General features: G+C 46.3%; 1 protein-coding gene across 3 annotated transcripts in view; it reads right to left on the bottom strand.

Moving 5' to 3' along the window:
- CSNK1A1 (casein kinase 1 alpha 1) overlaps positions 1–10,186 on the bottom strand; it is a 32,150-nt gene extending 21,964 nt beyond the window's left edge. For 2 of the 3 annotated variants that reach the window (XM_005523685.2, XM_014253102.2), the window contains exons 1-2: positions 9,782–10,186; positions 8,857–8,963 (exon numbers count right to left, since the gene is read on the bottom strand). In XM_005523685.2, coding sequence (XP_005523742.1) covers positions 8,857–8,963; positions 9,782–9,904 — 230 coding nt within the window. In that variant the 5' untranslated portion in view covers positions 9,905–10,186. The remainder of the gene's footprint in view (positions 1–8,856; positions 8,964–9,781) is intronic. The other variant, XM_005523687.3, reaches the window with a different exon arrangement.
- Between the last annotated feature and the right edge of the window lie 4,139 nt (positions 10,187–14,325).

Below are 14,325 nucleotides of genomic sequence, written 5' to 3'. Positions count from 1 at the left end.
GAAAATAAAACATTTTGGTCACCTAAAGTAGTGAAAATTGAAGCAAATGACCTGCTCAGGTATTCTGTCCTTTGAACTTGAGATTTGTTGTGAAAAAACCCCAAAAACTAGAGAGTAAGGGCTGAAGTGAAGAATTCCAAGGAGTAAATCAAGATCTGGATGAAGTGCTATTTTCTTCAAGGGATGGAATTCTAATTGAGATACTGAGTGTAACTGTTCAGCACAGCAAAGGTTCAGTGCCCAAGAGATGCAATGGAAGAGAAAAGGATCAAAGATCAGCCTTCAGTGGAGCTAAGAAAATTTAGTCACAGCCTCACACACAAGGTGAAGCTGCTGCAAAGGAAGCCCACCCTGGAAGGTACATTTTAAAAACCTTTTTGTTCCTCCACAGGGATCTGTCTGCTGAGTAAGTGCAGTAATTCAGGATGATTGCACAACCCCTGTTTGGCCTATTTCTATGTATGAACAAGAAGATTCTCATCTCCTGACCATTCTGCACTGGTGGAAAGCACATTCAATTCTCCAAGACAAAAGAAATAAAGCAGAACCTCTTAATATTTCATTCTCACATTTACCTGCCTGCAATTCCTCACTGAAGACTGAGACTGTGCATTTCACTATTGGCAACTGGAACTTCTTCCAAGGTATCAGAGTGTTTTATTTACTTTACTAACACTCCAAGTAAGTTTTCATTTCCCTTGGAACATTTCCAGGGAAAATGGGATTAAGAAGTAAAGTGACATAATGTCCATTCAAGGTGTAGGAGCTGCTACTACTGGCAGCTCTGAATGAAAGAACATTAAAAGTCTTGGTTTTCTTAGGAAAACTTTATATAAAAAGCTGGTGTCCCAAAAAGAGATCTTCACAAGTTCTTATACTGCATCAGCAAGGAAACTTGGAATTATCTACTAATATAAGGGAACGATCCATACAAAGCCCTGGGCAACTATTAGGTGGCACTGGCATTTCAGTATAAAAGTGTGCCCACACATCTGAGAGATCCATGACTTCTGTCAGCACACTTGAAGTCCTTTCCCTCATAATAAAGTCGAGGAAGCAACACATTTTAAATAAGGATGAGTTTTGGAGGGGAATGAAAAATGGGAGCAAGAGATTGAACTACTTGATGGCCATTTTGGGTGGGTAATTACTCTGATTTAGTTACATGCAATGTATTATTTCAAGAAGAGAAGTTAATTTACTAGAAAAAGCTCTTCTAGTCTGTCTTTAATTGATTCTTAGTGTGCTTCACCTCCTTACACAAAACATTAACAGGACATAATCATGAGGAATAGCTGAGTTTGCCCTTGAACAGGCAGCGTCACACAAACATCTGACACAGATGTCACAAACCTACTTCACCTTCAAGGTGTGCCCAAGCTCCCAGGCAGAAAAATGCTTCATCACTCTCCCTTCCCTCATCTGTTTCAAGCTACATAATCAAACTCTCCCAATTAGTCAGAATACAGTAAACATTTTTTATGAAGCTTTCTATCAGAGCATGGTTAAAGGCTGAGCACAGTGACCTTAATTTCACTTCAGTGACTTGTCTATGTGAAAAACCAAGACTGGCCACGTCACCAAGTTTCCAAATCATGTGGTTTGAGAGCATAAACACATAGCAGAAATTTTCTAACATCTTGGATTTTGGGAACTGTGGGAACATCTAAGTCCCACCACACAGTGGTCTGAAAGCATTTAATTTATAAATAATACACAATAAAGCAGGTAGGATGTGACAAATGGATGTTTACTTGAACTGACATGGGGTGGGTTTTAAAATTCTCTTGACTAACCTTGAGATAAGGAAGTGAAGTCTTGATGCATATCTAATACTTGGTGGCAAACACTGTAGTCAACTCTAACCAAACTTTAAATCCTTTTGCCTTTTCAGAGCTGCATCTTTCAAAAAATCAATAATTTCTATTTCAGCAAGTGCATGTTTTGTAAATAATGTCAAGGACAAAAGAACTGTTTGAGGAAGTGTTTGTTAATAGCTTGGTTTGTTTAGTTCCCATTTTTTATTTGTTTTACCTAGGAAAAACATTTCATTTGGTTATTAATAGTGTTTTTTCACATCTTCCTTTGAAAGGGTCAAACAGAACTAGGCAAACTAGCAGAGGAAGGGGGTGAAGGGCTAACAGAATCACAAACAGGCCATGAAATTCCAGCCCAGTTTCACACCACTGTGTCACTCACACAATTCCAGTCAACAACCAGCAGTTTCATTCACTACACTGGCAATTATAATTGCAATGAGATAACAAACCCAGCACAAGTACCCAAAATGTGTAAGAAATAAATAAAAAGATTAAGAAGATTCACATTAAAAACAAAACAACAACCCAACAAACTCACATCAAGATGAAGGAAATTACTAATTAGTAAATGACAACTCTAAGCCACGGGTAAAGAAACCCCAAATCCCAGAATTCTGAAGACATAAAGGCAATAAAGGCACCTTGCTTTGCCTAAAGCTTATACAAAAAACCAGAACATGAGCTCAATGTCACAAAAAAACTGTTCCCACCACAAGATAAACCATGACAAGGCCATTTTGTTCCAACTTAATAAAAGCTCTCCTCAATCAACACCTTCTTTGCCAGGTAAGCCATCCTCCACTAAAGGCTTCTGTCAGCTCCATCACTGACTATTCCCACAGGGGCTCTGACACCTGGAATTACAGAGCTACAGGAGGCTGTGCTTTTGTCAAACAAAAATCATCTCCTGGTGCCTCACTGCAGGAAAGGACAATTCTTCCAACACTGGAATATTTAAACTCAAAACTTTACACTTCCAGAAATGCTTATACTCCCTTTACAAAAAGGGTGATTTTAACTTCTTTGACATTACATAAACTTTTGCCACTTTCATAAATTATGGTGTGTGACCCTATGATTACTCTGTATAATCCTATGTAATTAAGTTTCCCAGCACCTGGGTTTTCAAGCAACAAGTGAAAGAGTTTTAGTGACAGAAATGGGGATTGTCAGAAGAACTAAAGTGGATAAAAAAGCTGTTAGAACAAAAATGTAAGGTGAAAAAGCAAGCTGGAAAGAAGTTGCCAACAGATACCTGAGATCACCTAATTAGTAAGTTTGACAAGTCAGCAGGCACATGAGGGAATATGCAAGTCTGGAAGGCCTCATGGACACAAAGGATTCAGACATCCCACAGAAATGCAAATGGAACTGATCTGGTGAACACTCTGGAACTGTATTCCAACCCTGCCAGCCCTAAGTCATTTACACAAAAGTCTCTGAACTGGGCATCAGTCAGATGATGGGACTAAAGAGAAAACACTGACCTCCCTGTAATTACACAGCTCTGATATCCCTGAAAAATACCAAGTTATCCTAACCAGGAAAAGGGCAGCTGTTCTACACAGAACCTGTGAATTGGGATCACTGCTGCAAGCCCTGTCACCAACTCAGGAAAGGAAATCCAAATCCCAAAAAGGGCACATTGTGACCTCTGCAATCATTTCCTCAAACAGCTCAAGCATGCAATTATTTGTTATAGCTACAGGAGGATGGGGAAAGGTTATTAACAAAAATGAGGGGAAAAAATAACTGGCAGTTGAGTGCCTGTGGGTGCAAGCATTATCTTTAGGCACAGAAGCTCTCTGGCCCTCTCTGCCCAACAAAACAATCATGAGCACTGCCCTGCTGGCCTAGAAAGTTGTGATGTTGCACCTGACTGATTCAGACCCTTCTGCTCCCACGTTCTCAGCACAGACCTCTCCAGACAAACAATGACAGTGCAGACAAACTGGAAAGTGAATTATGCCTGTACAAATGCACTGAGTCTTACACACACTGAAGCAACACGTAAGAGAAAGGTGATTATTACAGATTCATTTCTAATTGACACATATTTTATATTTCTGCTTTATCTCCCCTGAAACTGGAAAAGCACTTAACTGTTAGCCAGCTAAGAGTAATATAAATGAACTTCACATAATATGGCATGACTGAAATCCTGAAGTGCAATATTTAGCAGATGTCACCTAACGTTAGTTGCCATGGAGAGCATGAATTAGGCCACCCAAGTACTAAATAAAGAAACAGCCATGAACACCCTACGCTATGGAGTTGGCTCCACTCTATAAATAAAATTCTGGATCACTTTTTGTACAGTTCTGAGAGCAATACACCAAGAATGCCAGCACAACTCATCCCCTCGGCAAGGAGGTGTTTTCATCTGCCCAGGGTGATGTTGCAAACACGCAGCTGATTCCCTGTTCTGCTGAGCTGTTTAATAAACCTCATTAACACCTGGGAGGAAGGCAGGAGTTGAGTTTCCCCTGCAAAAGTCAGGAGTTGCAGTTTAGTGAGAAGGTGAACCATTAATCAACAGTGAGGACAGCAAACATCACTGAGGAAATGGGTATTTTAATATTATCTCTGCTCATAGGCTTCAAACAAGAGTAACACTGACCTCAAACTCCAAAAACTGAGTTAAGGCAGGGAGAAGAAAATTCAAACTGTGGTCTCTCTTGGATGCTTTGATAGAGTCCACAAAGACCAATTTACACAAGAGTTTAGATTGGTAGAAACCAGGAAATCAATTTTATTTAAATATATTTATTTTTTTAATAAGGAAACCATAGGTATTATTTGAAAATATTATCTTCCATTTTATTTAGAGGCACAAGAAGAGGCTTTAGGTTACCTATCAGATGGCTCTACCCTTCAATATGCAGATTAACTAATAACAAAGTTAATTAACAGTGAGATTTATTGATAGAAACTTTTTTTTTCAGGGGGAGTGGGGCTTCTTGTGGGCTTTTATGAGTGTTTTTCTGCTTTTCTCATGGTGGTTTAGGGTGTTTTTGGTGGTTGGTTGGGGGTTTTATGCTGCAGGAAGTTACTGAGAAAACAGTTAAAAATGAAGGTGTTTGAGAGGTGTGTTTACAGCTTTTTAAGCACTGCTTAAAAAAAAAAATATCAATGTTTCAAGTGCTTAAGGCAAACTGTGATAACTCAAGATTACCAACCTTGACCACATTTTTCCATTACAGGTAACATTTAATGAAGATGTATAAGGGCAGATTCTGTTGTTAATAATTATCCAGCAACATAACATGGCAGTAATAAAACAGAAGCACAAATACTGTAGATAATTTTATTGTCTTTTCCAGAAAACTATACTGGATAGAGAATATCTCAATACCAAATTATTTGCAAGTACTGCATTGAAAAATGCAGAAATGTACAGAATGATTTATTCAGTTTGCAAGAAAACTTTGCAAAAAAAAAAAAACAAAACACCAAAAAAACCCAAAACACTAAGTCAGTAACTTTTTGTTTTTAAACTTACAAATAGCTGATCTTCACCAAGGATACAACCAATAGTTGATGAACACCATAAATGGCAAAAAAATGAAGAGTGGCTGTCCCAGGTAATTTGAATAATTGCTTTTGTAAATAAAGCTTTATCAGAGTGACACTGTGGACAAACACCCAAAAAATCAAACACACTCTGCTGCATCCCTCCAAGGCAGCACCAGGAATTGGGGAATAAAGGTGGATAGCCCCAACTAATAGGATCAGTGCCCAGTTAACGAGATTACAGCTCAAAATGCTTTGTCACTGAAAAAGAAAGGAAAAAAAGCAAAGGGCAGCTGATGAGAGGGAACAATGAGAATAAGCCCAGCAGAATGCTGGGGCCTGGCCATTGTGTCCTAAAGGCACAGCAGACTGTCACAATGTTAAGCTTGGTTCAACAGCCTTTTAGGAAAAAAAATAAGGTAATTATTAAGCAAAATTTGGACATCAAGAATAAAACACAGCTTAAAAATTTTTTTTTTAGTATTAATGAAGGTTTTGTGAAACTTTTGGCTTAATTTCAGAAACTTTGCTGCTCTTCCAGGAAACAATAAGCAGCAAATTTAAAGATCTAAAAAGGTTAAGAATATCCAGAAGATAAAATTTCCAATTAATTCACACCAATCTCATTTTTTGCTATTTTCTGTGCAAACTACATGTTCTATTTCAGCAGAATCGAGCACCAAGGCCCCTTGTTCAACCTCCACAACAGGTGAAGGCTCACTGCTGACCCCACAGAAACATTAAACTCTTAACCTCAAAACTGACATTTTGCTCATTAGTTTCTTGCAATGAGCAGAAAGTCCCTCAAATTAACCTTTAAGGCTGTAAGAAGAATTTCTTGGTTCTAGATAACTCCAGTGACCCTCTAGATATGTGTTCCTGTAATCCTAAATTGCAATCACATCTAAAGGCAGAACTCAGCTTTAGACAGGAGTCCCAATGAATGAGCAATCCAGACCTCATTTATTATCTCAGCTCTGAGTCACAGAGCCACAGCAGAGACCACTTGAGTGAGGCAAAGTCACATCATGCAACTTCCAGGAAGTTGATCTTGGCCAGTGCATCACTTAAGTAGGTGAAAAATAGAGGAAAAGTGCCTCACTCCTAATGAGGAACACAAATTTTCGTGTTGATGTGTCCAAGATGTGGACTGAGTTTTATAAAGCATGGCAATGGGGAAATCTTGGCATGATTCCTTCACTTCCTATCAAATTCTTGTGCTGCTGTTGTTTAAAGGTGTCACATTACAGAAATTTTACCAAATGTATTGACTTTCTTTCAGCTTGATTCATCCTTGTGAATACACTGAGCCAGGAACAGCTTATTCCAATGTGACAGCATATTATTATAACACAATGGTGGCACATGGATTATCAATGACACACGCAAAGTGACCTAAGTATTGACTTGGATTCAGAGCACCATGGATTCTGCTTCTACTAAACACAGAACATTTCAATATTTGTCACAAGAACTGTGCTGGTTCCCTACTTAGCTTCCTCTTAAAAGAAAATAAACCTAAGAATGCTGGTTTAGATTTTCTCAAGCATCATCAAACCAATATCAGAGAAACCTCTCAAGGAGCATCTGGCACATAAAAATAGATTTACAATTAATGCTGCCTCTAGAAAGAGTATTTCCAAAAGGACACTTTTCTAGAAAAATACTAAAAAGATGAACATTTTGAGAACCTGAAAAGACTGACTGACATTATCCAACAATCACACACCTTTAGCACAGTGAGTCTGTGAATGTGCTGAGCATTGCCTCATTTGTCTATTCTCAATTTTTTATAACCTTGTATATTTTTAGGGGGTATAAGAACATCAAATACAGAGGAAAGTTGTAGTTGAAGCTAGAGGCAGGTTTGTCAACATGCAAGGTTATCATCAGTATCTCCCAGGGCATTTTAACCAAATACAAGAAATTAAACAGTATCTCAGTGGAACAGACAAAAATTTGCGACTTGGGCCTCATTATAGCACCACTCACTCATTTACTTTTCAAAAAAGTAGTTCAAGAATGCCTGCTTTTCCAGTTCTGTGATGAAACACCTGATATCTGCTTGCTCTGGCTGTTTTCCCAGTTATCCCTGTTTTAGCATGCAACGATACCATGAAAGCTTTCCAAAATGCAACTCCTATTGCTTCAGTTGTGAAATAAAGGCAGCCACATTTGAGAAAAGAAGGAAACTATTCTCAAAGAAAGACTGCATCTGTTTGCACAGCAGCAACTCTGTTGAAGCTGCAAGTATTTAATTCAGGTATGTTGATTGTATCCCTGCAAAAGGCTGGAGTGAATGAGGACAGATGGCCAGAACACTGTCTCCTCCAGCTCACATTCAGGATCAGAGCCAGTTGTGTTTGAGGGGAGGGAGGAGGGAGCTATTAACCTCAGAAATGCAGATTTATACTTGGCTTTGTCCAAATTAATACAGAATCTTGGCCAGGTCATCATGAGAACTTTAACACAGACCCTAAATGTCAGTATTGAGCCTGTACAAAGTCAGGAAGGGTTAAATTCAATGGAATCCATAGTTTGACACAGAACCTAAACTGACAAGAGTTTGTGCAGCTCAAGGAACAAAAATCCTTTATGCCATTGTAGCAAGGAAAAAAATATATTAACTTTTAAAACAATTATTAACAAAGTTTCAAAAAAAGGAACAACGTGTAAAAAGTCTTGCTGGAGGAAACTGAAGTTTCATGTAACTCTTTGATGCCCAGATTCCAGAGCTGGGCACTACCCCAGGGTAACACTGGATAATCCCATGAGGAAATAACCTCTCCAGAAGTCCTGCACCAGCGATTTTCTTCCAGATCAAGAAATTCTGAAACCCTGCCGAAAGTTTCAGTTGGAATATGAAGCAAGGAGCCGCATAATGAGGAATTGGGAGGGATTCATCCCGTACTGAAAGCCTGGTGACGCATCTGTTGCGGGCAGCAGAAAGGAGCTGCTGCCATTTCATTCCTGCTCCAGGTTCTCCGCAGTCTCAAGCCTGGCGGCTCTTAACTATGAAAGGAAAAAGGCACAAGCCCGAGCACGTCCCTTGTCCCACCAGGAGAAGGGGGAGGGTTAATCACGTCCAGCCGCCATTTTCTGAGCGGAGCAGGAAGACATGTTGAAAAAAAAAAAAAAAAAAAAAAAAAAAAAAGAGAGAGAGAGAGAGAGAGAGGCAACAAAAGAAAGCAGCCATTTCCAGGGCCGGCTCCCAACTCTCAGAGAAACAGCCTCCTCATCCTCACACTTTGTTCTAATGGCCACAAGAATTTCTCGCTGGGTGTCTCGCTCTCTATAAAGACAGCATGCCTGCCAGAGGAACCCAGCGAGTTGCACAGCCTGGAATGGAGCATTTCCCCCCTTAGCAGCCCAAATCCTGCACGGATAAATTTCTTTTCACGGTAGTGCCCTGCCTCACACTAACATGTATAAATCAACTGCCAATATACAGTAATAAGCGTGACAAAAAAGAAGTCCTGCCAGCCATACAGAAACGCCACTGGCACGCAGGGCTGATTCCTACCGTATATGTGGGATGCCAACTCCTCCCTGCAGGATCTTGTACAGTTTGCTTTCATAGAGCAGCTGGGGGTGCCGAGCCTTCTGAGACTCCAACTTCACAGCAACTTCCTGCAGGGAGAGGGAACAACGAGTCAGGGCACAGCGTCCACCAAGCACCGAGGTTTAAGGGGCACAGCACTTCCACATCCCCCACACACCCCTGATGCAAAAGCTTTCGGGTATATATTTATTTACTTCCCAGCTCGACGTGTCGCTTTTTTTTTTAATTTTTTTTTTTTTTTTCCCGTATCTTCCAATAAAATCCACATCGCGGTGATTTGTACATAAATATCCATCCCGGGTCATGCATTTGAGCTAGAGATGTGGAGTCTTCAGAACCACTTAAGTGAGGAAGAACATACGTGGGTGTTTCTTCTTTACAGCTCATAGCCGTGAGGGGGAGGAAGAAAAGAAAAAAAAAAATACCCAAAGGAAAAGCTGGAAAAACAGGGGGATCTTCTTTGTTTCTATTACTGTTGATGAAACGAGATACAAAGTGTTCCCCAGCTGAGGCAGAGGAGGAGATGAATGGCGGGCGAGGGACGACGACTTTGGCCGCTCACAAAACACAAATATGTTTAAATATCTTTTCCCACAATGGTTTTCGCCTCTTTTCTCCTCTCCCAAGTGCTAGGTGGGGGAGCCACGACCGCAGGGCTCTGCTGTGGAAGGGCCAGCGAGGAAGCCCCTCGGTGGGGAAGGGGGAAAAAGAGGAATGAAACCTCTCGTAGAGGGGAAAGAGCAGGAAAGGAAGAGCCTGGGGGGGAAGGAAGAGCCCACCCCGGGGACACGGAGAGCACAGCCGGGGGCAGGTGGGGCTCGGAGTGGCGATGGCTGGTGCCCGGCTCCCCCCGGGGAGCAGAGGGGGGAATGCGAGCGGCCCTTACCTCCCCGTTGGTGATGTTGATCGCCAAATAGATGTCCCCGAAGGAGCCCGACCCGATCTTCCGCACCAGCTTGTATTTGCCTCCGACAATGAACTCGGCCTTGGAACCGCTGCTGCTCGCCATGGCGAGGGGCGGCTCTCGGGCCCTCCCGGCCGGCTCGGCGGGACAACGAGGGCTCTACGGCCGCCCCCGAGAAGGGGAAAGGGGCTGGAGGGGGGAGAGCGGCGCAGCCAAGAACGATCCCCGCGCTCAGCTCCAGCCGGGGCCCTCGGGCGGGCGCCCCCCGTGCGCGGCTCTGCGCCGCTCCCCGGCTCTCGGCGCGCTCCGGAAACAGGAGAAGCGACCCCCGAGGTGCTTGTGAGAGCAGAGAGGGGAAGGGGGGGGGGACTCGCGGGGTCGCGGCGGGCGCCGGCCGCTCACTCGGCCGCCGCCGCCATCTTGTGCCTGGGCCGCCGCCGCCGACACAAAATGCCCCCGGCGCGCGCCCGCCGCTCCTTCACCGCGCGGGGCGCGCGGGGAGCGGGGCGGGGCGCTGCCGAGAAAACCACGCCCCCCTTGCGGCGCTGCACCAATCACCGCCCTCGATCGGCGCCCCGCCCCCCGGCCGGGGGCGGTGATTGGGTGCTCCGCTGGAACGCGCATGCGTACAGCGCCATTCCGCCAGTCCGGGCGGAAGAGGGCGGGGAGAGCGGACGCGCCCTCACTCGCTCTTAAAGGGGCAGGCGGCGGCAGCGGGCGGGGGTCGGGGGCTGGCGGGGGCTTCTTCGCGGTGCCCGCGCTGCCCACACAGCTCTGGGCCCCGAGACACCGGGGGGACCGCGACAGCGAGCTGGATCAGCCACCACTGAGATGCCACCCCACATATGATGCTGTTCCCAGGCTCTTCTCAAAGCCCAGCCCCCATCCTGTGTGTGCGTTACCGGGCTGGGTTGTGGGTAAATAAATAAATGCACAACAACTTCGTTCCGTGGAGGTGATTAAGGAAAGGCTGGATGGGGCACTCAGTGCTTTGGTCTGGGTCACAAGGTGGGGATGGGTCACAGGTTGGACTCAATGATCTGGGAGATCTTTTCCAACCCCAAGGATCCTGGCATGTTTTGATTCTTTCCATGACTGTGGCAAAGCCCTGGAACAGCTGCCCAGGGGTGTTGTGGAGCCTCTGGAGACATCCCAAACCCACCTGGACACATTCCCATGTCCCCTATGCCAGGACTGGACCATCTCCAGAGGTCCAAACAAATGTACGATTCTCTGAAATCCACAACCTCCTGTCCCCAGCCCGGGGGGATCACGGGCCCGAGCTGTCCATGCTCCAGAGCACACACACTGGGCTCCATCTCCCTTCCCTGCACCGCAATTCCCCCTCAGCCCCTCGCCCTGGGCCTGCAGGTCCTGGGTGGTCACACCAGGTGAGGATCCAGGAGCAGCCCGTGACCCCCTGACAAGGACACCGCCAGCAGAACCACCCGTCACAGCCACATCCCTTGTCCCTGCCCTCTCCATCTTCACGTGGCTCCTACAGCCGGCTCCCTCCTGGCCAGGGTCACCCTGACCCAGCAGCTCGTGCTCCAGGGGCTGTTCCTTGCTGCCTGTCAGAAGTGAAATCTCCTGCGCTGTGAGTTTTCCCTTTGCAGGAACACCAAACTGTGAATTCCCGGTGACTCATCATCACTCCCTGTCACAGCGGCGTCTTCTGCCGTGCAAGGCTACATTTGGGAAATGATTCAGTCTGCAGGAGGGAGAAAGCTCCTCCAGTAATGTAGCTGATGGAAGTAGAAGGAAAGCCTACTCAGGGTGTCTGCTTTGAAGGCAGGCAGGCAGAAACGGCTTCTCAGCTTGCCTGGTGCACCCAAAGCCATGGAAATAATAAAGATATGGATTTTAAGACCTGTCTACGTGTGGTTATTTTTTTTAATAGCTGATTGCTTTGGAGAAAAGTGAGATTGAGAGGTCCAGGTTAGGACATATCAGTAGGATACGAAGGTGGAGGAATTCTCTCAAACAACAGCATCCACACAGTGGAAGAAGCTCTCCTTGAACTCACCATGTTGCTTTCTAGCTTGGTAAAAACACTTTCTGCCTGCACAAGTGCAAAAGAGCCCTGGCTTGTGTCCATCTGGCTGTGAGGCAGGAAGGGAAATCTGTGATTTTCCTGAGTTTCTTCCTGTGGTGGACTCAGTGAGCTCCAGATGACTCCACAGTGAGAGACCGAGAGGATTGGAGAGGGAAGATTGGCACTCAGCAATGCCCTGCATGGCAAATGCCATTTCCAAGTTCCCCTTGTGTTTCAGGGAGCTTAAATCCAAGGTTTTACTACAGCTATCTCTGATGAAAAAATTGAAATGCAAATGACTCAAAATCAGCCAGATGCACCAGAAGGAAAACGATGCTCCGAGAACGAGCTGGCCTCCAACTCATTCCCACCTCGGCTCTGTCAGGGAGCATTTGTGCAGGCAAGAATATCCGCACTCTTGTCACTCACAGGGATTGTGGATCTCGTGTGGGGGATCTGGGATGCATCACACACTCCTTCAGGGGGCTGGAGCTTCAAGGGCAAATGAGGTATCTTTGAACATCACACCCATTCCTGAAAGCAGAGCCCCGTGTCCTCAGGTGCCCCCCGTGATTTGCAGACAGCTCAGGGCTGATGTGCCTCCGTCGCCCTTTGGGGTTGCGTTTAATGGTTGCTCTGGATGGGATCTGAGCAGTTAGGAGGCGTTTGGCTGGAGTCACGTATCCTTGGAGGAGCTGGAAAAACAGGTCTGGAGCTCCTGGCCCAGGAAAGAGCCCCGTGCCTGGCTATGCAGGAGAGCAGGATCTGCTGGGCTAGGCAATGCTGCCACCTCCTGCCTGCTGGGGACAGCTCTGTGTCCAGGGGACAGCTCTGTGCCCTGGGGACAGCTCTGTGTCCAGGGGACAGCTCTGTGCCCTGGGGACAGCTCTGTGTCCAGGGGACAGCTCTGTGCCCTGGGGACAGCTCTGGGTCCTGGGGACAGCTCTGTGCTCTGGGGACAGCTCTGGGTCCTGGGGACAGCTCTGTGCCCTGGGGACAGCTCTGTGTCCAGGGGACAGCTCTGTGCCCTGGGGACAGCTCTGTGTCCAGGGGACAGCTCTGTGCCCTGGGGACAGCTCTGTGCCCTGGGGACAGCTCTGTGTCCAGGGGACAGCTCTGTGCCCTGGGGACAGCTCTGTGTCCAGGGGACAGCTCTGTGCCCTGGGGACAGCTCTGGGTCCTGGGGACAGCTCTGTGCCCTGGGGACAGCTCTGTGTCCAGGGGACAGCTCTGTGCCCTGGGGACAGCTCTGGGTCCTGGGGACAGCTCTGTGTCTGGGTGATAGCTCCTTGTCCAGGGAACAGCTCTGGGTCCAGGGGATATCTCCATGTCCAGAAATTGGATTTAAAATTCCAATTAAATAGCTCTGAAAATCTCAGTTTGGAGGGGAGTTTCAGGCTGAGTTGACCCAAGGTTTCACTGCTGCTCATACACAGGGTGGTCTCTCTTCTTCATCCTCCTTCCTTCCTACTCTCCCCTCTCACTGCTGAGCTCTGGCAGGTCAGCAGACCCTCCATGGTCAGCTCAGCTCTCCGAACCTACAGAAAATTTTCCAAATGGTTTCTCCTGATGCTTTCTCTGGGTTAATGTTCTGCCAGGCTGGGGACTGTGATGGAGCTCCAGGGGACAGTGCAAGAGTTGTCCCAGGTTGGCAGTGACATGGCAGAACAACAGGAGGTGTCAGCTGGAAACCTGAAGGATGTCAACCTCCTGTCCATTATTATTTTTCACATCTTTCAGGGCCACTGAGACAATGAAATCATCTTTGTATCTGCATCACATGAGAGAGTGAAAGGAATAAACCCTCTCTCTTCCCTTTCCAAAAGGCAGGCCAGAAGTCCTGCTGCATGACAAGCCTCCAGTGTGAGCAGCCCTCATCTTCAGCCCGAGCTCTGATCTGCGCTCTGAAGTGTTTATTGTCTCAAAAAGATGGAGGACCCAAGGCAATTTTACCCCATTTTCCCTCTAAGTGAGCAAAACCCAGATGCTGACGGAACCAAAACACCGTCAATGGGTGTCACTGAGTCCTGGGCTCCAAAATCACGTCAGAATCCCTTTGCTCTTTGCCAGGAGGGGCAAGTGAGCTTCTGGCACAACTGAGGGATGCTCACAGGTGTGCAGTCCCAGTCCTGGTCTGGGACACCCTCTCTGCTCTGCCATCTGCCCACACCTCACACCAGCAGCGTGTCCTTCTCACAGGGACCTCTGCCCTCCCTCCCAATCCCTGCCTTCATCTCTGAGCTGCCCTCAGCTCACCCTCCATCCAGCTATTTTTAGCAGAGCTTATGGTGTTTGGGAAAACGGCTGGAGAGGAGCAGCTTGTGCCAGCAGGAACCAAACCAGGCTTGCTCTGGGACCCTGTGTGAGGCAGCTCGTCTTGGGACACTCCTGCCCAAGGACAGGTGGCTTTGCCACCCCTCTGGCCAAACCCTCCTGTCCCTCGGGTGGCTCTTGCAGAGCAGGGTGACGTGGGGCTCGCCAGGACATTGCA

The sequence above is a fragment of the Pseudopodoces humilis genome, chromosome 17, assembly GCF_049639895.1.
Source record: "Pseudopodoces humilis isolate 2021_Gansu_Grassland_sample_001 chromosome 17, ASM4963989v1, whole genome shotgun sequence".
Lineage (NCBI taxonomy): Eukaryota > Metazoa > Chordata > Aves > Passeriformes > Paridae > Pseudopodoces > Pseudopodoces humilis.
Note: the sequence above shows the minus strand (reverse complement) of the source record. Positions and strands in the feature narration are given on the sequence as shown.